General features: G+C 41.3%; 1 protein-coding gene across 1 annotated transcript; it reads left to right on the forward strand.

Annotated features, from left to right (window-relative positions):
- The first annotated feature begins 4071 nt into the window (after positions 1 to 4071).
- tacr3a (tachykinin receptor 3a) lies at positions 4072 to 25338 on the forward strand. The gene is made up of 5 exons (XM_053418888.1): positions 4072 to 4442; positions 12207 to 12395; positions 12780 to 12930; positions 23476 to 23672; positions 25005 to 25338. Exons 1-5 carry the CDS (start codon positions 4075 to 4077, stop codon positions 25336 to 25338), a joined length of 1239 nt encoding a protein of 412 aa, XP_053274863.1. The 5' UTR covers positions 4072 to 4074.
- The last annotated feature ends 1872 nt before the right edge of the window (positions 25339 to 27210 follow it).

A 27210-nucleotide genomic window follows, 5' to 3' on the forward strand; every position in this document is an offset into this window, starting at 1 on the left:
ATCAGGGGTCAGTTCCAAAGATCTTTTTAATATTGTTACAAATAATCTATATCTATCTTGATGAAAAAACCAGACACATTTACTGATATGAGTCTGTGCAATTTAGTGCAAATCCAGATAAAGCTCCGGATCTAGTGAGTTGTCAGGGACCTGCTGGGCCTTGGTGGAGGTATGAACTCTAAGATTTGCCATTACAGTTATCATTAAGATCATTATCTGGACCAAGAAAGATTTTCAGAGGAACAGTCAATATTCAATGACAGTTTCTCTGTAGTGTTGTTTTAGATGCACATTAAGGAGCTGAACAGAAAAAGCTCGTCCTTCTGCAAGTAGAATATATCACTGCTCATGTTTAGCGAGGTTTCATCGATAAAACTGCGATTCTGAATCTGTGTCAACACGTTGTAGCAGCACAACCATGACCTCTGATATCCTCTAATTGATTAGTGTGTGAGAGTCCGTTATTGGTTCTAGTCCCACTTGCTTTGCACACAAACACTAAAAGCATGAAGTGTGGCTCTCACGTGATGATCCTCTTTTCGGGAGCGTAATGTTCAGCTGTTAATGACTGGGGTGAAGACTAATCAGGAAATAATTGAGGAGCCATTCTCTTTCATTAGCAAAGAAACTGCTGTCCCCGGTTATACATTTTCAATTGATTAGAGAAAACAGCCCCGAGCCCTGATACAGGGTCTGACTCACACACACAGCTATGACAAGAGCTGACAAACATGACAACCGAAGCTATGTGAATGCAGCTCTGATATTTATTACAACAAGGTATAGAAAGACACAAGCCTTCATGTCAAAACATGTTGTTCCCTAATGACGAGTCTCTGTTTTAGCACATGCACATGTGAATGACAATGAGCTCACAGCAGCTCATTAGGTGAAGAACAGATCAGGATCAAAGCTGGAATCTGTGGAAGAATGTGACACACGTCTGTCAATACACATCAACAATTTCCAATTTTCTCTGTTGTTATAAACATTATACATTAAGTGAGCTTTTCAAAAATGTATTCATACTCGACCTCTTCTTGTCAATATCAGTCTTGATCATAAATAGTCAAATTCTCTTCAATCACTTGAGTATTTGTCAAAGTATAAATATTTGTCCACAGTGGTTACTACTGCTTCGGAGCTACAAACATGGGACATACAAAACGACTTGAAAGATCAAAAAATGTGGTCTTTAATTTTTCTAATCCTTTTATAAAAAACAAAGGAAGCTTATAAATGATGTTTCTCATCTGTGATTGGTTTGTATGCAACTCCCGGATGCTACAAACGTACACCTGCAATGTAAATGGTACCTTTGGGTGGATCTAGTTCCCTCAAGTTAAGCTTTGAATATATATCACATATCGTTGTGTGCATTATTTCAATCTCAACATAAAAGCCTGGCTTCCACTTCTCTAAAAATAAAGGTTGCTCAGATCGTAGAGTGGACGCCTGCAGAGCACCTCAGGGTTTCTAATAGTGATCAAAGACTTGTGTTAAAGCCACAGAGATGACATTTCCATGCTCTCTGTCAGTGGTTACCTCAATATAAATGGCACCTTATATATATATAGGATCCCCTTTCCTGTGAATGTAGGAGCTCTCTTATGTTTTCTCATAGGAAAAACACAATTTTGACACAACATCGATACTCATATTCATATGAATATCCATGAATTCCAATCAATGTTAAAATAATGAATATGTATTCCCCAGCGCACATTGTCTTATTATTAAATTGATATTATTAACTTATCTAATATATTTATTATTAATGCCAATGACCATTTTTGGCAGCATTTACATATCCCTGGGGAAAAAACTTAAAAATTCAGATATGAATTTCAATCTGCATTAACGTGCAGGACAAGAAGGCAAACATAAAAACTCACATGATTTAATTTTTTATTTGTCCAGCACATTGCAGACAAAGTGTATTTCAAAATAAAATGAACAGTTGTGTACATATTCAAACCCAAACATATTAATGTTATTAAGAAAGAAAAATAGATATATGGGTACCAGGGTTTTAGTAGTTTTTGCATACAACACAAACCACCAACACACAGATTGGGGTATGAACTGAACTCTCATATCTAAATGTATATGTACCATCGCTCGTTTTTTTCATTCAAACTCCCTTTAAGTTTAGAGTGCTGATGAAAAAACGAGGTGAAAATATACGTTTCGGGAAAAACCCACTCGACTCTAAACTGGAGTCTTTCCATATCAACTGGAAATGTGTTTCTTCAGATGATAAAACATGAGTCAGGGAGCCTGTTGTTTGGTGGGCATGTTCACTGAATTGATTGGAGTTGATCATCCATGGAAGAAGACACTGTAACCCATGCAGAGGTTACCATAGCACTGAAGGCTATGGGAGCAGATGAAGGAGGTTTATCCGATGTGAACAGTTGGATGACTGGAGGGGACCTCAGCCTGTTAGCTGTGAATGTTGGCGTGACAGAAAAGGAGAGAGCCACGGCCACCCGAGCACATTGGCTCAGCACTGAACATTTCTTTTCTCTCTGGTGAAGAACAAGGAGGACCCAGGAAAATAAGAGAAGCAAATAAGGCGGTGGCTTATCCACCTGAAGATCAGGAGTCAACATTTTACAGCAGTGGAGAGTTCAGCATGTGGAACAGCATCAAATATTTTTAGAGCACAGTGTAACGTCTATCTGCAATGTGAGTTATTTCGCTGAAGAGGTCAGACCATGAATATCTTTGGAGGCGATCTACTATTAAAAGTAACCCTAAATAAAGGGTTATTTAGGGTTACTTTTAATAAGCTAGCAACAAACTTAAGGACATGGAGGCTAATATAGAAAAACTGGAATGACTCATGTACCTCTCCCGTCAGTAAAACATGAAAGGATGCAGAGGCATGTGGACGTGGAGACCGCGAAGGCCGAAAACCGAAATTCAACGTTGTCGTCTACAGAGGCTTTCCACATCGACGTTGCCTAGCAACAGAGCTGAAGTTGGACATGATGAGAAAGTTCTAAAGCCCCATATTTTTTCTCAACACATGTATACCGTTAGCTGTTAGGTGGAGTTGAAGTGCGATACTCGAGCGTTGGACATCTCGTTGCTTGCCGGCCCCATTACCTCTTTGAAAAACAGTTTGTCCCTGAAGCCGGGAAGGATCCACTCGCTGGAGCCTTTGTTAATCAGGGATGAAAGGACACTTCTGTCGGACACATCTGAAAGAACCTACGAAATGTCAAGCCGCTGTGAAACAATCGATCCCTCAAGGCAGTCTCCTACGAATGCGACCACTGAATTGAGACACTGCCACCTACACCCTCACGAGGAGTAGTCCTCAAACAGATATAGGGCTACAGGACTTTATGAACAATCCTTATTGACAATGCAGCCATAGCCAGGTAATAACTATATTTAGAAAAATGTTGTATAATTATCGAGATGAAATCAATTTGACTGCATATTGGAGTCAGGGACATGAAGCACTTCTACATAATTGGACTAGCACAGACCCTTTCTGCAATATTTCAATATCCTGCAGATCATCTGAGGGGTCAGGGATGATAAAGGTATACGCTGAATGATTACATCTTACAGAGAGAGAGAGGGAGAGAGACAGTGAGAGAGAGAGAGAGAGAGAGAGAGAGAGAGAGAGAGAGAGAGAAGAGAGAGAGAGAGAGAGACCCATCTGTTATTCATGAAGTTTAAACCAGCAGCTACAAGTATCAATCAATCTCTTTCACCGTTTGTGCCACTTGTGCGTCACTGAGTGCGCACTGCGCCCTGCCCGCTGCTGCTGCTGGAGGACGAGAGGCTGTGCGCTCACTCACATTCAACAGGCACTGAGGGACACTTTAGGTTTTCACTTTCACCGCGTTTCATTTGTGCTACTTTATGACGTCTGGAGACCACACTGCAGGAACCTTAGTGGGAGCTGTCTGCTTTTTAGCGAGTGGTGATGCTTTGCGCGCAATGGTGCCAGCTGGTTCGCAAACCTTCTCCCACCACACTCCACAGCTCCGCACCTCATTAGGTAGACCAGAGTGAAACAAGCATTCAGAGGGAAGGAGACGAGAGGAGAGGATGGCGGCTCCGCACAACGGATCCAACATCACGACCAACTACACCAACCAGTTCGTGCAGCCGCCGTGGCGCGTCGCGCTCTGGTCCATCGCCTACAGCGTGGTGCTGGCGGTGGCCGTGTTCGGGAACCTGATCGTGATCTGGATCATCCTGGCGCACAAACGCATGAGGACGGTGACCAACTACTTTCTGCTCAACTTGGCGTTTTCGGACGCGTCCATGGCCGCGTTCAACACTTTGATAAACTTTATCTACGCCGCGCACGGGGAGTGGTACTTTGGAGAAGCGTACTGCAAATTCCACAACTTCTTCCCCGTCACCTCCGTGTTCGCCAGCATCTACTCCATGACCGCGATAGCTGTGGACAGGTGAGATAGAGGCACAATGTGTCATGAATGACTGATGCGCGCGCTCTCTCTCTCTCTCTCTCTCTCTCTCTCTCTCTCTCTCTCTCTCTCTCTCTCTCTCTCTCTCTCTCTCTCTCTCTCTCTCTTTTGGGTAAATCAATTATTTGTATAGAAGAGGTAGAGGAATAGAATAGAATAGAATCAAATAGAAATCCTGTATTATCATATATTGTAAAAGCACGAAATTGGTGGTACTCCTGGTTAGTGCGTAAAAATGCAATAATACATAGATACAGTTAAAACAAATTATCACAGTTGAAAACAATAAAGATTTAAAAAGATTTAGATATAGTGTCATAGTCCACAGTAATTAATCAATCACTAAAATGTAATGTGTACACCACATTTCATACAGTGGTAGACCCTGTACTGTAGTGATTTACAGTGAAACATATAAAAACCTTCAACTCAACAAGATAGAAAATACACATTGATGGTCGACCCCAATACAATCACAGTCACACACAGAGCACATGTAAGAAATACAATATAAAGTGAGAATAATAAGATTTAAATATATTTATTATATATTAACAATTTGGGTGCACTGGAATAAATGAACAGAAAATATCAGTATACGTATTGAAGAGATACACAATATCAGGTAATGAGGAATATATGGAAGAGCATCTCCAGCCAAGGGTGTAGAATATACCTATATGCCCAGTGCACCGTCAAATCATTAAGTGAGCAATGAAATGTCCTGAGCACATGCGGAACAGAATTAAAGCTGCACAGGATGAAAGAATATCCTTGTCACCCCAACTCTTTCATGTCGAGTGTTTCACGCATGATTGTTCGACATCTCGTTTCCCATTATTCCACTTGACTAAGCTCCGTTTGACCAGCAGTGGTGGAAAATGAAATCCTGTGCTTATGACAAGAAAAAGAAAAACAATTCAGATTCATATTAAGTCTTTTTTGAGGACGCGATGTCCTCCAGGCTGCGATGAGCCCTACAACGGAATTAATGGATATCCTAACTTGTGCCCTCATGCTTAAAAAAAAGAAGAGCTAATACATATGGAGTCTCCATTGGATCAATTGAAAATTCCTCACACATTATTTAATCAGAGTTCATGCTCCCTGCTGACTTACGCAAACATTTATTTCAGTCCCCAGTGGTGCAAGTGGGTAATTACCTGTTTGTGCTTTGAATTATTATAATGTGAAGGCGGCTGCATAGTACAGGGGGCTGTTCTCTCTCACTCCGTGGGGTCTTTTCCAAACATAAACGTTTGTGTTTGACAGCCACTCAATCACAGACTGTGGCTTTTGTGTTTAGAAGGGTCTCCAATGCAGAGACCGTGTGTGTGTGTGTGTGTGTTCACTCGCACCCTTGAGAAGATCACCCTTCCATGCTTTCATGCTCCCTGACTCTCATCCTTTCCCTCACATGCACTCATTTTATTCATCTCCTTTTGTTTTCCCACACCCTTTCCGTCTCCCCTTCCTTACTTGTTCCCTCCATCACTCTCTCCTTTCTTTCCCCCTGTAGTTTTCCAGTAAATGTGGCCATGCAGTCATCACTATCAGCCGGGCTTTGATACTGATCAGCGGATGGTCAGACGTCATAATGTTTGAATAAAGGGATTAGACCGATGAAGGAAGCGGCCACAGGCTCAGTGTAATGAAAACAAAGATCATGTCAAAGCCGTAGACACACACTCTCACACACACACTGAGTTTCTGTGTGTGTGTGGGCAGCTTGTGTGCAATTGTCACAGTGTGTTTTAATATTGTGCGAGGTGTTTTCCTCCTCCGGTACTTCTCCTTGACACAGGGAACAGTGTGTTTCCTGAGGCCGAGCTCTTCCACAACAACTTCTACGCGTTGGTATTTTTGGTTCGCTGTGTCCTTTCCATTCTGTCAAGTGTGTGCTGAGAAACAGAACATCCCCGTGACCCACGTGATGCAGATGCAACCCCCCGGGTCATGCTTTTCGTAACCTCGGTATGGGGCTGTCTCTGCTCTGATGTCTTGAAATGGCATGAGGCCACAGTTCGTGATCATCTGTGAATTGGTCCTTCCTGCTGACTCCCTGTGCTGCTGTCTTTGGGCACTGCAGCAAAAGATAAACTCCGGTCCAGCGCATGTTTGTGTGTGTGGCTGTGTTTGTGTGTGTGTAAGGTAACTGCCGAAGCCTTAAAGCTTTTCATGGTGTCACAGCTTGAGCCTTTCTCATTATTCACACTGCTGAATGTGTAGAAAGAAGTCACAGCATTACGACTGAAAACAGTGAAGTAGTAAGTAGCGTATAAACTTCTACAGTTCATGATATATATTTGTTTCAGTATGTGTGGTTGCAGCAGCATTGTGTTAAACAACCTATGTATAGTGTTACCGCATGTGCAATTGTAAATGGTAAATGGCTTTGTATTTATATAGCGCTTTTCTAGTCTTGATGATCACTCAAAGCGCTTTACAGTACAGTTTTACATTCACCCATTCACACACACATTCATACAGTGCATCTATTCACAGCACTTTGTTATTCTATGGGGGGCCATTCGGGGTTCAGCATCTTGCCCAAGGACACTTCGGCATGCAGATGGGTCAGACTGGGGATCGAACCGCCGACCTTCAGGTTGGAGGACGACCACTCTACCCTTCAGCCACAGCCGCCCCAATTGTGTACTGCATGTGATAATGAGAATACATCCCTACACACTGACACTGGTTCAATCACTGTCTGGAGTCCCTCATTACGGCCACAGCCATTACATTACATTACATGTCCTTTGGCAGATGCTTTTATCCAAAACTAATTTCAATTAGTGCAATCAATATCTATGAGGGGCCACTTAGTATCTTTAGTCTCTTGCCCAAGGACACTTCGGCATGCAAATGGAGAAGGCTGAACTGCCAACCTTCTGGTTGGAGGACGACCACTCTACCCCTCAGCCACAGCCGCCCCCCAACAACCAGTCAAACATTCACATTATGCACTGAATATATTTACAATCTGTATTTTTCTTTCAAGTACATCTTGTAAATGAACATTTCATATGCTCATATTATCTTTTGTTGACCATTCATAACAAATGTAGCTACTGTGTGTGCTACTATTGCTTTACTGCAACAATTGGCGACAAAACAGCTTTGCCAACAATACTGTTTTCAGAATATTTTCTACAGTTTGTGAGTCATATATGAAGAACGCAGCAGGAGGATGTCCAGGTCAGATGTGTTCATGACCACAGGACAATGTGCGGAACATTAAGGGTGGGAGTGGTGCCTGTGTAGACCAGCAGGAGGCAGGACATGACATGCAGTTGTGGAAATCACTTTTTTTCGTGTGTGTACATCGACACCAGCGTCCAACGGTCAAGGACCGAGCAGCAGAAAGGACCATTCCAAATATGTGAACGTGAAGCCAATATCCGGGGTTAAAGTTCACCAAAGTTGAACTCGACACAAAGCCATCCTTCAAATTGCCTGACACAGGAAGTGGGTGTTTTATTCTGGTCCATTTACCAGGCCTTTGCATTTACGCAGGCTCCACCCTAATGTCTAATGTTGCAAACACACGGTAACTCAACAGCAAAGAGGAATGAATGAATACAACTAATTTGACAAAACAAAGTAAACTATATTTCCGCGCCTCGTGTAGAATACATTGCGGTTTCAAAAAGGTAGCAATCAATGAGATTTCACAACTAAAAAGACTGGTTGTGCTACGTTACATTAATGTTACCGGAAAAAAAGTAACAAAACCGGTGATAATGATGTCAGTGTGCAGGGTAAAGCAATAAACTTAAATTGAATCCAGGTAATGAGTGAGGCGAGGCAGTGAATTTTACCATTTATCTTAATTAATAGCCGTGGATTCAACCATCACAAAATCCTAATCACCAAAAGCTCTCAAATCTCTGTCTCTCCAAGTTGACAAATCTTTGTCAGCGTCTTTGAAGTGTGTGATACCTCTTCTTCATCCTGAGATATTTTAATTTAAAATGTTTCACTTCAGTGTGTGTCGTTTTCTAGGAACATCAACACGCCCACTAAAATGTAATTTAACTAAACTTGTGCATTCACTTTGAGATTTCATTTGTCCAGGTCTCTAGATATCAATCTGTGAGATTTCTCCCTCCACTGAATATAATGAAGCTTAATGGAATTTGGTTTGTTGCCCAAACAGCGTTGGAAACTCACCAGCAGTGATCAACCGGTGCAGGCAGATGGCCGCCCGCCCTGAGATGCTTCTTTAGTTATGAAGGGAGTTTTTTTTTTCTCCACTGTCGCCACTCTCTTCATATCATATTCTGAGGTCTTGGCCTGAGCCTGTAAAGGGCATTGAGATAATAGAAGAAAAGTCTCATTGAAAACTGTTGACAGCAAGGTCAGTGGTCCATCCAGTGTATTAGGTCAAAATGTTGTTGTCGTCACTGAATTATTAATGAATAATGTGTCAATGCTGCCACCAGCACAAACAAAATCCAGTCACCTTCATTGTGTTGTGGTGACAGCAGAAATCATAAAGGTTTATATGTCAAAACTGGGAGAAACTGCTGCTCAATAGAGCACATGCCTCTGTCAGAGCCCAACAGCCTCAGATTTAAATTAGACAGATAAAGATTTTTTCATTTGCATCCACATCGAATTGCACAAACTCATATCAGTCCTTTAAATAAGCCACATTTGTTTCATCAGTATCCATGAAGTCTTCCCCAGGAGACTGGTAAAAATGTAACAAAACATTTATATGCCTCCGCGGTAGCAAAAGCCGGAGTCATTCTGTTTTCGTCCGTCCTATTCTTGTGAATGCAATATCTTAAGTAAGCCTTGAGGGAATTTCCTCAAATTTTGTACAAATATCCGGTTGGACTCAAGGATGACCTGATTCGATTTTTTGTGGTCAAAGGTCAAGGTCACAATGACCGCACAAAGACCTTTTTTCTCTCTTATCAACACGATATGTGTGGAACATCTCCAGGAAACTGTATCACATTTATAAAAAACCTTCACTTGGACTTATATTTGATTTTGGTTGCAAAGGTCGAGGTCGCGATGGCCTCACGAAGTAGGTTAATGTTTTTCCTGAACATGATGTGGCGTCCTCCTATGGGTTTCTTCCTGTCTTTATTCAAGAGCGTGGTCTTTCAGTTTATTCATGAGAGCAGGACCTATTGATTTCATGTTCAGATTTTGTAATGCTTTCCCTCAAAACCCTGCACGCTAACAGCTCCGTTTGTGCTCTAATTTGCTCTGGTTGTGCGCAAACTGTGTGCTTGCACTCAGATATTTTGTTGTCCCTAGAATTAAATTTCAAAGTAAATTTCAAGTAAAGTTCATCCACAACTAGGGCGTAACCTTTTCTTTTGTGAACACCAAACCTGGCATTCTATTGGTTTGGGAATTTTGACATTAATGCACAAAATGTGCAGGAAAAAAATGGGGTAGCAGAAGTTTCGTAGGAGCAGAGCAACAGAAGAGAGCTGGATCCCAAAAAATAAGAATGCAGGTACACAGTTTGAAAGAAAAGAGAAAATCTCGTCACAAGGAGGGGCTATTTGAGTTTGAGTGACATTGGAAGTCAGTTAGTAAGTCAAAGAACGTGCTTTTGAATAAAGATGGGGGAGAAAAGGAATTGATCCTTCCACCTAGTCTCGAAAATCAATCTGTTCAGTAGTTTCCACATAGCCTTCCAGATTGACAGGGATGAAAACATAACCTCTTTGTTGGAGGTACCAAAGTGAACACTCTGCATGGCTGGATGCCTCTGTCGTTAAGCGTTGTTAAGTACTTTAATGACACTGCTCAGTGAGGGTGGCAGAAGATTAAACATCTCCCTCTCATCTCAGGACACTTGACATTTAGCTGGCTGCAGAATATTTGGCTGTTTGCTGTGAGTCTTCTCTGCCAGTTAAACACCAGGCGTTGATAAATGGTGTGTTTACTTGGTAAAGTCACATCACAGTGATACGGCTTCCAAACAGTACGTTGGAGGAGAGCTTCCCTGTGCAGCTGAAGTTATGACAGACTCCCAGGTGGAACAAAAACATGACATGATTTATTATTCTGTTGCTGTAATGTCTCTGTGATTGAGCCCCGCGGATGGTAATGCCTCTGCGAGTGTGTGTGTTCGCGCGTGTGTTTGTGTGTGTACACATGTCTTTTGGACCATTTTGAGTTTAGAATTTACAGAGTGACAACATTTTGGGAAACTGAGGCCATTTTGGAAGGTTCTCATTCCTAAATTTCTTTCATACCAACTCTCAATGCGCTGATTGAAGGCTAAGGCTTACTTTGAGGGTCAGAATTACGTTTAGGACTAGGGTGAGGATTGGAGTTAGGTTGGGATTGGGGGGAGGATTAAGTTTAGGATGAGGATGAGGATGAGGATAATAATTATGATGGTTGAATATTAGGGTTAGGTTGAAGATAAGAATGAGGGTTAGGGTGAACATTACAAATACGATTAGAATTAGGTTTGGGCAAAGAATTGGATATAGGTTTAAATTACGATTTGGATGAAGATTACTATGATGTCAGGTCTAGGATGAATATCATAATTAAATTTAGGCTGAAGATAAGGATTAAATTCAGGTTATGGTGAATCTAGATGATGTAGGTGGTGCTGCCCTCTTATTGTTCACTTTTGTGCAAGCTTGTTGAAGTTCAAATAACTGGCTTACACTTGATTGGCTGGCTCCTTTGACATGCTGACATCCATAAGGGCCAGCGTGCCTCTCAGAATGAAAGCCAATCAATTAGTGAATAGACGGGGCATCTTTGTTGATGTCCCTCTGAGGGTTCCGGTCACTGAGGTGACAGGATAAGCTCCAGCCTTTGAGTTCAGCCATTGAAAGTCATGTAGCATCCTCACTTGGGTTCAGGATCAGAGCTAGGATCTCCTGTTGGTTTGGAGTAGGGATGGGCCTTCGATTAAATTGTCTTAATCGATCTAAGGGGAATTAATGAATGATTTTATATTAATATTCACTATTTATAGGCTATATTAAAATGCAGTGAAAATAGAAAAAACACAGCGTGTTTCCTCATTGAGATCTTTATTTCAAGATGGACAACTCCAGTGGCAGTTAAACGGGATCCGTTCAATGGTTACACTTGAAAATATGCGCTGCTGTACTCTTAAGCCCCGCTGAGAGCAGCAGCTAGCCACTGAGAGCTAGCTCGATTTGAAGGTTCCCGATGTCTCAGTCCGGTTGTTGTCACATTCTCACTCCCGGAACCCCTCACCCAGACCCGGGTCTGTCCGGGTTCCCTTCCCCGTCGACGGAAGGTCCGTGTGCGGACATGAAGCCGAGCAGCGGAGGCTAGCTCCGGGCTTCTTCCTCCAGCTGCTAACATCCTCACTTTGCTAAGTTCCAGGCAACTCGGATATTCCGACCTACTTGAAGAAGAGCAGTGGACTCCTCAGGCGCTCATGGAGATGTAGAGCTCTGCAGTGTTGGCAGAGAACGCAACAGAACATGCATTCGTTTTATCGATGAAAAAATTATTTCATCGACGAAATTCTTAATGATCAATTAATCGATCGTCGATTGATTATGCCCATCCCCAGTTTGGAGTTTATCACGGTGACATTCAAACTAAATCTCCTCACAGTGTTTTTGAAACGAGTAACCCCCCAGAACACCAGGTTTACAGGCTATGTTCCAAAAGATGAAGAATGACACTTTAAATGATTAAATCGATAATCAGTCAATGATTGCCATGTTGTTGAGTGTATTTTTTAACCTCATGACCTTTGACCTGCAGGTACATGGCCATCATCCACCCTCTGAAGCCTCGTCTCTCAGCCAGAGCGACCACAGGAGTCATCGTCTGTATCTGGAGTCTGGCCGTGGTCCTCGCCTTCCCCCTCTGCTACTTCTCCAGAGTCCGAACGCTGCCGCGCAGGACGCTCTGCTACGTGGCCTGGCCCCACATGGCCGACGACCCCTTCATGTGAGGAATATTTAAATAAACTCTCTTTAACAAGAAACATTTCAGTTTGATACCAGCGCTCCATAACCGCAGCTTCTGTTCCATGTAGATTAATTAGAATTGAATTACTGTTTTAAAGTTACAATCTACAGTTCAGTGCAAAACATTGAGTCAGTGTTTTTGTAACTTCTCATCATACAGTGTGATGTGTGGTGCAGCATCATCCTCCTTGTCCTTAGTACAGTGTGTTCAAGTAAGAGTATATTGAACATGACAGTTCCAATCATCTTTCATTTGTTGCCACAGAGCGTGAGGCTCAAACAGAGGATAAAATCTGTGTAAGGAAATATCATAATCTGAAAATGTCCCAAACGCTGACTTCTTTTTCCTCCTTCTCCTTCGTAGGTATCACATCATCGTGACAGTTCTGGTCTACGTGTTGCCTTTAGTGGTGATGGCCATCACCTACACCGTCGTGGGGGTGACGCTGTGGGGAGGGGAGATCCCAGGAAACTCGTGTGATAACTATCACGGGCAGCTTCGGGCTAAAAGGAAGGTAAGAGCGCTCCAGGTGCAAATAGAGATCCATACCATCGAGGATGCAGATAATTGGTATCTGTGAACACGTGGGTCTTTGAGCGCCAAAGGTCAAGACCCCAGAATATCTGTAATTATCTTCCTGTGAGCAGCTCCACGTAGTTATCACCTCGCTTTTTCATGATCGGATTTTATATAGGAGAAATTTGAGGGAAGATGATGCTTATTTGCCTGTAAAGAAAAAAAGGATCTTTAGGTAGTTTTAACTCATCGGTCTTTTCTCTTAAAATAAAACAAAAGCATCTGTCAGCACAGAATTCCTTTGTTAACGGTCATTTGTTTGTGGAGCGTGTGCGGCAGGTAAACGTGCTGCGCCGAGACCATTTCAGCAGAGGAAACCCTGATTCCACTCAACACAACCTTTGAGGTTGTCACTTGTCTTTAGTCAGCTGCTTGTCCATGAGTCCCGACGGACTGCAGCTCTGAAAACCAACCCTGTCTCGAGGCGTTGTTTGTCGAGACATCTGAACCCATGCCCTTTATGTCCCAGGAGTCTGGCCCGTATTCAAGAAAGTTTTTTTTAACAATGTGGTCTGGCACTGTGTTGAATGGACGAATAAGAGAATAACACACTCTCTGTAGCGGATTAAGAATTAAATAAAAAAGTTAAACTCCATATTAGCTGAGATGCTCCCCAGTTTCTGTGGACTTCCTCTGCCTGGCCTCCTAGTTGGACGTCTGTGTAAATTTAGGAGAATATGATGTGTGAACACAGCAGGGGACCCCCCCCCCCCACCACCCCGCTTGAGTCACCGCAAGCGAGTGGGGGCGTTGATGACACTTCTTACCGGAGTCATCGTGAAGTAAACACGATGATGCGATCTCCACAGCGTCACTTCCTGCCTCTGACTGCTGCGCCCGGCTGCTCCACCTCTCCCCCGATTCACTTGTTGCTGTTGTGAACACGTCTGTGCAGAAAAACGTGTGCATGCGTGAAAGGAAAACTCTGAATAAACTCCTTAGCCAATTCACCAGATTTCACTCGCAGGTCATGTCTGAAATCAGCTTAAGACTGATAATAATGTACTGTATGTTTTATGGAAAGGGATATGACCTGGTGTCCACAGTTGAGGTGGTGCAGGGATGGAGGTGTCTGGTTGTGATTGATTGAAAAGAGAGATCAGGCTGCTGGAGCTTAGAGAAGGCTGGAACCGTGCACGGAGCTTTGGTGGCATGCGCAAGAAATCTTCATTCGGCTTTTTTTGCTAGGCAACCTCAAGCAGCCATGGTAATTTTCAAGAGGAAATTTGGTTTTTATTTTACTTTAAACATACCTCCACCAATGAAGTTATATTTTCACCCCTGTAATTTATTTTATCACTTTCCGTAACACCCCATTGTTTATTACCTCCCACATTTTTTTTATGAATTTCTAAAGGAATAATTCAGATATCAGAATGAAAATGTATCTTTTGAGGGACTGGTATCTACGAGAGTCGTTAAGTTTGTTGAGCCAATTTACATTTTCTATATTTTCTGAAACGAGCTGCACATCCACTCAGTCTTTACAGATACCTCAGGCATCCCCAGACGCCGGCTGCTCTCGTATACAACTCCCCCTGTTTGGTAAACTATGTGATGTATGAACTTAGCAATAAACAAAAGATATGAAACACATACTGTGTATAAACCCATTAAACCACTCAAAAGCCACAACATAACCATAATAAGAAAAGATAACCAAATGTGAAAAGCTGAGGGGAGTCAACACCAAAGAAAACATTGAATGAGCAAACACTTGCAGGCTGACAGTTATTTAAACAAGTGAGAAAGTGAAGCCTTTATAAACAGATTGTATCCAGACGCTCATGCACCTCAGGTGTCCACTGACCAATCACTGCTACATCTTCTACTGTAAGCTGTAAGGAACTGTTCTGTATCACTGAAAATCATAAAAATAGGAACAGACACAAGTGCAGCTCCCAGACAAAACTCTGCTTTGACATTCTTTCCTTTTCACGACATATCTTCTCTGGAAAACGTTAATTTGCTTCTTATCTCGTCATTCATGTAATGTTGTGAGTGCTCCACAACTGCCGAGTGAGCCAGAGGTCCCACAGAATCTGGGCCTGAAGGCAGGGTCCACGCTTCCTTCTCTGGTCTCTGCTTGCGTTCTACCTCACCTGAGCATTAGCATTGGCTTCAGATGCCTCGGGTTGTTATTTCTGAGTCTTCCAGCTGGAAAATGAACCTTTAGGGAGGCGAGATCAAGAGCAGCTGCACAAATCAATAACTGAATATATTTGTGGGTCCGGGTGTTTGTGTGCTGCTCTCTGGGCACAGGAAGAACCCATGTTTTTATGCTTCTCTTTATTTTCAGTGTTATTTTCTATATTTTAGGGCCTGTATAGAAACAGTAGTTTACATTTTGTGTATATGTTTGTTTTTAGTGTGTCATGTTCTGGTGGCACCGTGCAGTGTGTTTGTCCTGGGGATGAATGTCATGAGGGTGGAGAGTTGAGTGCTCGGATGCTCCGGTCAGAACAGGTTACAGAAGAGAGCACAGCCCAGGGCAACAGTGCCAAGCATCACAGGGGTAGCTGGTTCAAAACCTTATGTATTAACTGTATCCCCAGAAAACCCTGGATAAAAAAATACAAATTAAATGAAATCATTAAAATCATTGGGGTGAAGTAGTAGGAAAAAAAACAAGTGAAATCAACTAGACGGCCTCCACAGAAGTTAAAACAACTGTGACAGACAAATCACAGACACTGAGTTACTGCAGTGATTTGTGTCAGTCAATATCATGCATGTCAGATGGAACCGATGAGCTTTATTTTTATCACTACAGCTGCTTGCAAAGGCTGCGTAATAAGTAATGAGAATTTTACAGACGCTACATCCCCATTAGTACTACCTTTGTTTACTCCAAGTCTATTTCCCTGCATGTTAATGAAGTTACCAGTATTTCTCTTTGAATGCTTCCAAAGATAGAAGCACAACTCAGGACTGCGCCTGAACGCATCCTGTGCAGACTCGTTATATAAATGGAATAGCTCTGTGCTACTCGTCAATGATTCGGAATAATCACTGTTATTTTAACGCATTACAATCATCCATGGTTTGACCAGACTGACCTCTTGTTTGACCAAAGATATCAATATCAGTCATTTAGATGATCAGTGACGTCAGCATGACCACTCTTCTTCTTTGGTTTGTGTTGAACGGTGACGATTAGGTGTTCAAAAGCTGCTGATACTCACACAAGAGGTCCATGCAGTCATGTGATGCAGGTCACCAAGAGGAAATGAAGTTATGATGCAGGAAGTGTAGATTTTATATAAACGCATCTGCTCAGGATTTTCTTGCGTTTCACCTTGATGACACATTTCCTCTGTGGTGTGATAGGAAGAAATACATCGTCTCTATTGAGCAAGAAATTTACAAGACTGTTGTATTAAGTGAATCCATTCTACGGTAATCACCACACTGCAGGCGCACTACTTTAAACTCACAATGGGGACTGACTCGGTCATAAAACTAAAGTATGAATCTTTGAAATCAGTTTAATCTGTGCTCGTTTTAGTGTGGAAGCCCCATTGCTTGCTCTCTGATGACTAAGTGTGTATGTGGTCCATGTATTAATCATGTATTAATCTTGTTATGTCAAAATCCTTATAGGGACTTGTCTACCTTATGGGGACAAAAATCAAGTCCCCATAACGTAAATCATTACATCTTTAAGTGACAGCATGTTCTAAGGTTCTTAGGTAAGGTAAGATTAGCATTAAGGCAAGTAGGAAATATGATTAAGGTTAGAGTAAGTCTCCAGTAAATCAATCTAATGTCGTCTGAAGTCTCGGGGACGTGTTTATGTGCTGGAGAGGATTGGGATGGATTATCTCTGCCAAATCAGATTTTTCCAGAAATTAAGTGTCAAGCCAGTGTGTTTGTGTGTCCTGCCAACCTCCGGCAATAATGGCTCCGCTCTAATCCCGACTGGACAGGTGTCAATGGAGGTGTCTGCGAGACGAGCTTAGGTTTGCACAGGCAGGAGCTCGGCCTTCTGCCCTAATGGAAATCACAGTTTTAAGGGTCAGTCAAAGTGCCACTCTATGATAGAATAGGAGTTGGCTGCTTTCCTTTGAGAGTAAATGGCGGCCTTAAGTAGTGGGACCACAGTCGAGTAGCCTCCACTGCTCTTCTGTTCGAGGCAATAATTGATTCTCTGTCTTTCTCACACCTTGACAAAGGCTCCTATTGAAACACCACAGCACCTCGGATCTTCCTTTCTTTCTTTTAATGGCACATAACCACTGACTCAAAAGAGCAACTACTCACCATATATAAAGCTGTGAGTCTCCTTTGAATTACATCTATCTAAACGTTTATTTCAAGAGATGCCTCCTTATATTCACTAGCAACCTTTTCCCCTGTGGAATAGTTTCTACATTATTGTATAGCACAGAAGTTGGAGGGAGACGTTCATTATATCTGATACTTTGGGCACATGTTGCTGAAAGTGTTTCTGTATTGTACTCGTATTGTATTTTTATAACATCCAAGGTGGATGGTGAACTTACACACAAGATTCATGTCCTGCTTCCTGTGTGTTATAGGTGTGTAGAGTAAAAAACATTTAGCCTAATAATGCTTTTTCCGTACGACTGAACTGCAACAGCAAATATCATGGACTTTGCATAGCGGTCGATACTGAGTCCCGTTCTGATACCAATGCATTACAGAAATAACACAGCTTCACCATTTTACTTGTGGGAATTTCCAGTCAGCATGAAATATTGTCCAAGTGCTGAGATCTTAGCTAGCTCCGGCTAACGGTACACTTCTTCTCCAGTGCTCTAACAACACTACCTGCAGATAGCGGTACAGTGCAAACTCTCTCGAGTAGATAAATTAGCGTACTCGCCGATGGCCATTTTGAACAGTATTTAACGGAAATTCTGATGCTGCTAACGGAACATCTGAATATTTCGGTAAAATTATCACATGATTATCATGGGTGTTGCAACAAGCACTTGCCTCAGGGGGCCATAAACTGAGGAGTCCCAAACCAATGACAATTAGGGGCCCTCAGGTCTCTCCTGCCTATAGGGCCCCCAAATTACCTGGAAATGTCCCTTTCTCTACCGAAAGACCCCATCTTGCAGAAGAGTGTCTATGAATTTGTTGTATGTAATGCTGAGGAACTGTCTGCACTTTGTTTTGGTTCTGGGTTTTGTCTTTATCGTACCACATGATGAATTGTTGATAGAACTCATCATGGCTTGGAGCTAACTAATGGGAAGTCATTTATGGGATTAATGAAGGAACATAGATCTAGGGCCGGGGCACCCCCAAGACTGCTCGGGTTTTAAAATCTAACTCAATATCCACTCTGTATGATAGAAAAGCTCATTAGCATGCGAGTTTCATTACGGTTCTTTCAAAAGCCAATAAGCATCGAGCTAATAGGTTTTCCTCATCCACTTCCATTTGTTTCCCACTGCTCATTTGATTTATATGTGATTCACAGTGTTGACTGAGATTTTGTGCTAGATACAGTGAGTAAATACAAAGTGTTTCTTTGCAAGTTGCTCTGTTCGTGTTTCAGAGATGTTCTTTCACAGTCATCTATCATTTGCATGCGTGCTGCCGTGCAGTTATGTTTTGAAATAACTGCCTTAGTCATAGAAACCATCTTGTTAAAATTGATGGAATTCCCTCACAGACTAACTCATTCATATTTGGCATGTGGCAGATTCTCCACGCGGAGCAGCTGTTTGCCGTAAGAGACTTGTTTCTGCATTCAAGGATTCTAAGACCTTCCTCTGACTTGAGGATTTGTATGAATGCAGATGTTTGTTTTCAGTGACTTGCACTACGCTTTCTACACTGGGTCCTGTAGAGTGAAAGCTAGACAGAATCCTCTCCTGCTGGGGAGTTAAATGACTTAGACTGATGACTCGTCGTTCACGTTCTGTTTTATCTCCTAATGATGTTTGCTGGGGGGATTCAAAGGACTCGTTTTGAATGTAAAGGAATTGGCTTATTTTCTGTCTTCCTTTGAACAGGGAAACAGTTTCGTTGTTATGTGTAAATAACACCTGAAAGGCATCTCAAATGCTCATTAGTCAATATATATAAATATATTTATACTGTATCTTCACATATCTTGTTTGTTTCAGCCAGCTAGCTAATGTGGATAAGATTGTGTGTTAATTCAGATTATGTACAGCATAATACAAGTTTGGTGTCTAGATATCGACCCACTCATACAGCAGGAAGTTGGAAGCTATAATATAAATAACACATCGAATTCTAAAGGTGACGATAATATTTTTGTTTACTACCATTTTAAACTATTTTCTCAAGTTGAGGGTTAGTTTAGTGGTTGGGTAGTTTTTCTTCCTCCTTCCCTCCATTTACGAAATATTTCTCAGAAGAAATCCTAAGAAACCCAGTTATGCAGCATTCTCAATGATTCTCACATTTACCAATGTTGTTTGTGTGATTTATTCTAATTATTCAAGAATAAAAATCCATGCACACTACAGAGCATAATGAGCAGTGACGTGTTTGTGCAAAATGAATTAGGTGTTGCATTTTTTTCACTTCTGCAGAAAACAGTAAACGACATTATTGGATCTAAATTACAGTAAATGTTTTCAGAATTTATCATATTTCTTAATTAATGTGGTATTTAACACAAAGCACCATATTCTCAATCAATACACACTGCAATGCCCCTTTAATTCACTCATAATTATATTGTATATTAATTAGGATACATGGTGTCCAATAATCTGTGATTGATTGCTCTGGTTTCAGCGTTTTTTCCCTTTAGGCCAACTTGCACAATGGTTTATTTATTGACCCAATCCTGACTCTGGTCAACAGAATGCAGTTCATTACTCAGTCAAAAAAGACTTGAATGTGACTGTGATTATTAGTAGAAGTTACAATTAAGATTGACAGTAATTTATGTCCCATCGGCTCTTTGAATAGTTTTTTATGCAGTTTGGTTCCTTCTGACAACATTCCCCAGCTTTTAGGTTCAGATCAGTGATCAGTGCATTTTGAAACCCGGGTTTCATTAAAGCAGATAAAGGGAATCAGGCTGGACTTCTCATCATTTCCATCAGCACCTTTACACTCAACCTCAACATTGTGACCTGACAGCCTCCTCATTAGATAAATTCCCACAGCGTCACATTCCACATTCTAAAACGTCTCATTAGCTCCATAAAAAATCTCTGTTTACTTGCATATTGTCATTCATCAAGTTTCTTAACGCTAGACGCATGACATTTTTTTTGTTCATTAAATAGTGGTGTTTTGACATTCTTCTTATCCTTTAAGATTTAATTAGAATGGCAGGAGTTTTTTTACATTTCAGTGTCACTTTAGATTTAATAATATTCCTAGAGATGGTAAAGAAGGAAGAAGGGCAATGAAGACTGTGGATTAGATGTTTTCATCAAGCCCGAAACCTTTATGCCTATGTACTGGATTTTAGAGTAAAATACTTGAGGAATTCAGTATTTTTTCCTGTCTATGAATAATGTGTAATATTTTAGGCGGCACTAGCTTGGTTTAAAGATCTTAAAGAAATACAATGCCTACTTTTTTCTCCTCTGGACTGTTTAAAACGGTCTCACAACACATGCAATAAGTTCACTACTTTTACAATGAGATGTAAAGTACTTACATGTCAAAACAATAAGTTTCCTGTCAGGACTGCGGTAAAGCAGACACACATACTCTGAATGTTTGAGAATCCAGCTTCATACAAAATATCCTATGTGTAAATATATCATAAATTAAATGGATGGTATTGAGTTCTCTGGTATTTCAGATATGAACAGTTAAAACAAGACACAAGGGCAAATGAGGGTTTCTACCTTCGGGTTATTTAGTTTGGTGAAAAACCTGATTCCATAAAAGGATGGGGAACCCTGATGAAAAAGTGAATTAACAAGAAACCTGATTGAAAAGATTCAAACACTATAGCTTCAGTCTGAATTATCCAGCACTAATTAACTGTGTAGGCTGTTCCCCCAAAGCTCCATTGTCCAAAAACATCAAATGCGTTGAAACAGTCTGCTGCAAATTAGTTTTCTAAAGCTAAAGTGACCCACTATTTAATTGAATACTCTAACTGTATATTATTTTTTTCAAGACAATGTTCACGGGTTGGTTTGATGCCATTTTTTGTTTCCTCCTTGTTTGCATGCAGGGATTTGGAGGGGCACTTTTTTCTCCCAGTCCAAAGACACGTAGATTGGACTAAGGTCAACTGGTGATCTTAGATTGATCGTGGGTGTTGTTGGGAGCATGACTGAGTCTAGACTGATGGGTGAACTACTTTTAGTAAGGAGTTTTCACTGTTACAAAGCCAGAGACAGATTTGACCGACACTGATAATTTTGAATAAGTGCATCAAACCCTTCACATTCCTTTTAGAGCCTTCTCCTCCTAAATGCTGTAATAGTCTGTGTTACGACCCTGGCTGTGTATATATGTTACTGTTCTGTTCCTCCTCCTAGAGTGTGAGCAGTCTTCTTCAGTGAGTGAGTGTGTGTGTGTGGGTGCCTGATTACTAGCAGGTTGGACCTGCTGATTGGCGTGAGCCGCCTGATTGCTGCTCCAGGATTGGCCAGAGTGAAGAGAGGAGCCTACTTGAACCACTGACTGACTGCAGTCTTCCCCTCTCTCCACCAATTCTCCCAGATTCAACTGGGACCAGTGTCAGGCTGAATTATTGTTGTCTTGCCTATGAATGAAAATAGAAAAACTGTGTGTGGTAGCCCTGTAGGAGGGAGAAGCCATTTTCTTTTACCCTTTTTTCTCCTGTGTTTCTGGTTTAGGAGTTAGGTAATCTTTTGTCTTTTTGTTGACATTTTTGGTTTGTAGAAGGAAGGTAGGGAAATAGATTGTTTTTGTTTGTTGTGTTGGCCTTCTCTTCCTCTGAAGTTAAAATAAAAAGCTACCCCTAAACAAAAATACCTTGTGACACTGGCTTGCTTGGGAGTGGGAGAATGGGAGAAGCACCACATGTTATGTCTGTGTTCCCCTAGACCAAGGGCTTCTTTGGTAAAAGGCGCTGTACGTCACCTGCGACAGAAACGTTTACACTTGCACTCACACCAATTTGAGCTTTTACGACCTTTCAGTTATTCCTCTTGAGCCACGTTCAAATCCCCATCATGTCTTCAGAGAGACAGCCTGCATGCACAATGTCATCCAACTGAGAAAATACTGACTGAGTGCTTCACCTCGGTTTAGCCGCCACCGGGCACAGTGTGCAGCGTGGTACATGTAATGTGGTACATTACAACGTCTTTGAAACATGCACTCGAAAAAAAAAAGTGGGTTGTCAGGATTTTTGTTTATATTACAGCAAGGACACAAAACGTGTCTGTTTTGTCTCCGGTTGCATGACTCTCCAGTCACACAGTTTAATAGATGGTGTTCCCAGCTACCACCCAGAGAGAAGCCTCAGTGGTTTATTCCATTCACGTCCAGTAAGAAACCGACTGGAAAATTCACTGAGAGATTGATCAGTTGATAAACTATTCAGAAATTATGGAAATTTACTTTCTTGGATCTGTTGGAATGACATTAAAAAAAGACGAGTACAAAAACTGTCAAATAAATCTTAGCAATAGCAGCGTTAATTATCTGATTTTAGTAATATTCTTACTGTTCTGCAATATGTTTTCACTTAAATTGTTTTGATATGGTAAAGTTTTCCTGTGTCATCCGGGCCCATGTCTTTTCTATATAATACCATATTGGTCAGTTTTGACTGGGTAGAGAACAGATGTTAAAGTTAAACAATGTTAAATGTTAAATAAAGTACAGCCTGGTTCATGTGAGTAAAAAAAAAAGGGATTTACGAAAGAAAAATAGCTAGACCTACCGGTGTATAAGTTCTGAACAAGTAATTAGGTTGTTTAAAAAAATGTTTTATGATGGATTTACACTCAGCTATGAATGGAGGGGCTGTTCTTAACATCCTTATACGATTCTGCACATGTAGATAAAAAGGCCAATTTAAGGAATAGTGAGCAGGATTTATTAAAAGTCAGGTTTTGGAGGTCAAGGTTAACAAACGGCAAAAATCAGCAGACATTACACTGACTGGTTCTAACCCTTACTTTAACCTACACCTAACCTTAAAACATATATTACCTCAAGATTTAAAAATGTTTGTCTGGAGACTCGTTTTGGTTCCCATAAGGAAGACTAGTCAAAAGAACATGAGTAATACCTGGAAGACACACACACACACACACACACACACACACACACACATATCCAGATACAGGTGCAACCAAAATACTGTAATTCAGGAAAGCACTGAAATTACATGCCTTCTTTCTATTCCTCAAATATTGAAATGTTCATTCTCTGCTGAGAGGGTGACAGAGGGTGGTCAGTGGTTTTGCTTTCCTGTATAATTTCCAGCAGCTTGCACACTGATATCCCTCACTCCGCTTCTGTGTTTCCATGGACACCGCTCACACCCACTTGCTCGCTCCCTCTCTCCCTCTTGCAGGTGGTGAAGATGATGATCATTGTGGTGGTGACCTTTGCCCTCTGCTGGCTGCCCTATCACGTCTACTTCATCGTGACGGGTCTCAACAAGCGTCTGAGCAAGTGGAAGAACATCCAGCAGGTCTACCTGTCGGTGCTGTGGCTGGCGATGAGCTCCACCATGTACAACCCCATCATCTACTGCTGCCTCAACAGCAGGTGGGTATCGACCGGGCTCAGTTGACAAACTAATAAACACAAAGGGGTTACAGTGGAACAGCTGGACTTCACCACTGGTACTGACTGAGAGGACAAAAGTTGAACTTATTCTATTATCATGCTGATCAATAAGTTAAACGCAGAATTCCCTTTTTTATTTTTGGCGTAAGACCAACTTTTATTTCTTTGTATTTCTATGTTAGGATAGAATAAAAATAGCCTGAATGGGTCTTGATTTTTTGTTAATATATTATTATTTGCTAATAATAGAGAAAACAGAGATGATCAATAGGCTCGACAGACGTGGCTGCAATAACATTTCTATAATTAGTAAATAGTATCCTGACAATCCTTCAACTGGGGACAATAAAGACACAGGTTGGACCAAATGGCAAGATGCCACAGCTGATGAGAGACGAGAGTCAGCTATCAGCATCTTGGCCATTTAAGCTGTTGCCAGACACGTTGGCTTTTCACAACCATATCTTTAATATACAGAATAAAGGACACAGAAAAGTTGTCCATTTATGTTTACGTTCTATGAAAGATATATATATGTACATATACATTGTATATATATATATATATGTTTACTTTCCTAATTCAAGTCATGTCTTTTTATTTGTGTTCTTTTTATTTATCTTTACTTAAAATAAGTTTTAACCTGTAAAATATGAAGCCTCATTTACATTTCTTTGTCATGATGGTTTGATAATGACATCTTAGGAATCATTTCATTTAAAAATATATTTTACCCCTTATATCTGCATCAGCCTCCTAAATCCATATGGTTCGTGCTGTAATTAATGTTTTTGTTCAGTGTGCATCACTGAGTGTAATCATGTGTCATCACTATTTGTTTTCCAGATGATAAAAGCTGGGTTCCTCATTTACAAACTCAAAGTCGGAGCTCCTCATTATCTGCTAATAGTAAAGAGAAACCCGTCCATGGTGCTTTTAACTCAAGCATAAAGAGAAATCCAGTGTAATGACATGGTAAAGGAAAACAGATCCATTTCTGTAGGTCAATAACATTTCATTATGTTGTTTTGTAGCATTTACCATGTGTCCCTCAGATTTTCTCTTATTTTCTACATAAATACTTTATTTGTGTCCTTCGTTCCCTTGCGATCTATTTGACAATAAAAATATAATATTTCGAACGTTGACATGCTTTTAAAAAACCTAGAGAAATGAAACTTAAGAATGTATGCTGCTTCGAAGAAAATAAACCATGGATCCATTTATATTATTAAAATGTACCCATCAGCCAGGTAATGTGCGTTCCATATGTCATTTTCATTTGTTTCCCTTTCCTTGGCCTCCCTCCAGGTTCCGAGCGGGCTTCAAGCGAGCGTTTCGCTGGTGCCCCTTCATCAAGGTGTCCAGCTACGATGAGCTGGAACTGCGCTCGACGCGGCTGCACCCGACACGCCAGAGCAGCATGTACACGCTGTCGCGAATGGATACCACCATGGTGGTTGTTTACGACCCCGCTGAAGGTGATGGTGGCCCTGGTGGTGGCTCTGGGAGGAAGCACTCCCTGTCCGCGAGGAAGAAGAGCTACATCACGTCTCGCCACACAGAGATCACAGGATGCAACGGCGGCGGTGGGAAAACACAGAATGGAGCTCCACCAAGTGCTCAACCCGAGGAGTTCTCTTGAGGAGCTTGTCCATAGACGTGACATTGTTCACACACACACGCACACACACTCACACGTGTATTTAAAAAATATACACATACAGTATGTACATCATTCATTGTACATACAAACAGTGCACGTGGTTATCGCTGAGCATTTTATCAAGGTTGAAGTGATTATTATAACATGGAGCAAATGAACATGGATATGAAGGTTATTGATTCATGGTTTATATAATATACACCCGTGCATGAATTACCGAACAGGCCCAGGGGCCTCAGGGTTAGTGGTTCTTAAAGCCTTGTTTTCAAATTACTTCTACTAAGCTGTTTTCAGACATGAAATCCAGAAAATGTTCCGGCTGGACTTTCTCCGGCTTTTCCCTTTTACATAAGAAGAAAGCAGCAGGAGATTGTCAGGGGGTTCAGGTGAGGGGTGGCGTCTGGGTCGAGCATGAAGGAGACAGGACATGACTTATAACTTCACTGTAGAGATCCCCTTGTGTTTGGTTTGCAGCACACAAACAACAAACCTTGCACTCGCATGTCTTTTCAAGTTGACATCTTCGTCAAGCAGCTCTACTTTCATTTTGCTCGTCATTTTTCTTTTCATTGTCACCCATTATCCTTTAATATAAAAAATCTGCCTGTGAGTGTAACCCATTATCTTTTTTACTGTTTAATCATCTGCCCCCTACAGTGTACAGTTGTACAGTATGTTGAATAAAGACAAATTAACTTAATAAGTAAAGCCATTTAAATACGTATTGAAAAGCAGAATTGCTCCACTTTATGTAGATATACTATAATATAATGTATAGTGATATAATATTATGTATGGATGATATCTCCAGAGAGGTGAACAGGTTAATAAACCAGAGACAAAGACACAAAATGAATGCTAGTGCTGGGATTAGTGCATGTGTGTGTCTGATGTGGGGGGGGGGGTTCTGATTGATGGGATTAGGGCCCGCTCCATGTCTGTGCCCACAGGTCTGTCGTGTCATTGTCTGTCCACACTCAGGAGCAGCCTTAACAGCACACTCGACAGTGTTTACCTTGAACAGTGTATTTCAGGTGCTTTCCCTTTAAGCTACATATTCAAAGTTCCTCTTATCCCATCAGGCCTTTCTCTGTTTAAATAAATTCAACATTTATCTTTAATTGCAATTGAGTATTTAAATGCAGTCAGCGCACTAGCGTTTCAATCACCAGATTTAGTCGATAGATAATGAAATTGATTAGATCCGCTTTGACTCATATAAATGCTGGAATGGAAAAGGGGAGAATCTGAAACTACTACTGTACATCACAGCGATTGTAATTATGTAAGTGCACCATTCATTTTATTTCCATCTGTAATTATTGACTCGTTATGTCCTTCAGAGGATGCACCCTGCGTCTGGTTCACCCTGAGATGATTGGCTCCATTCACCATGTCGCTCTCGGAGTTTCTCTGAATGTATTGAAATGGACGTCACAGTAGGAAAGAATGTGCGTCCTGGAAAAGTGGCAATGAGCCAGAGGCAAAATCCAAAGCACATTTGTAGCACCTGAAGGAAAAAGGTTGCTGGAGAATTAGATGATTGAAAAGCAAATTAACCAACTAGAGAGCAGTGGAGCAGTGACCATCCATTTGAAAATGTCAGTGAAGTGAAGGATACAAAATAACCTGTGCAGTGAGCTGCAGTTAATGTTTGATCGTATGCTCTGTAATATTCTTTTAGATACAGTACATGAGTACACGTATACCGAGTACACAAGGAGTAGATTGTGGGCTACTGTTTAATGGCTCTAGCTTCCGTAGTGCTGTTAATCATTGGTTGTATCTAAATTCAAATCCTTGTGTGACTGCACATCGCGGAGCCACGCGTAAAGAGAGTGGCCTTGCTAA

This window comes from Pleuronectes platessa, chromosome 3 (assembly GCF_947347685.1).
Source record: "Pleuronectes platessa chromosome 3, fPlePla1.1, whole genome shotgun sequence".
Taxonomy (NCBI): domain Eukaryota; kingdom Metazoa; phylum Chordata; class Actinopteri; order Pleuronectiformes; family Pleuronectidae; genus Pleuronectes; species Pleuronectes platessa.

What these genes read in the sequence shown, in the direction of transcription:
- tacr3a (XM_053418888.1), top strand. Translation starts at nt 4,075, where the DNA reads ATGGCGGCTCCGCACAACGGATCCAACATCACGACCAACTACACCAAC. An exon ending in AGCTTCGGGCTAAAAGGAAG is followed by an intron (nt 12,931 to 23,475) that starts GTAAGAGCGCTC and finishes TCCCTCTTGCAG; the next exon opens with GTGGTGAAGATGATGATCAT. An exon ending in TACTGCTGCCTCAACAGCAG is followed by an intron (nt 23,673 to 25,004) that starts GTGGGTATCGAC and finishes GCCTCCCTCCAG; the next exon opens with GTTCCGAGCGGGCTTCAAGC.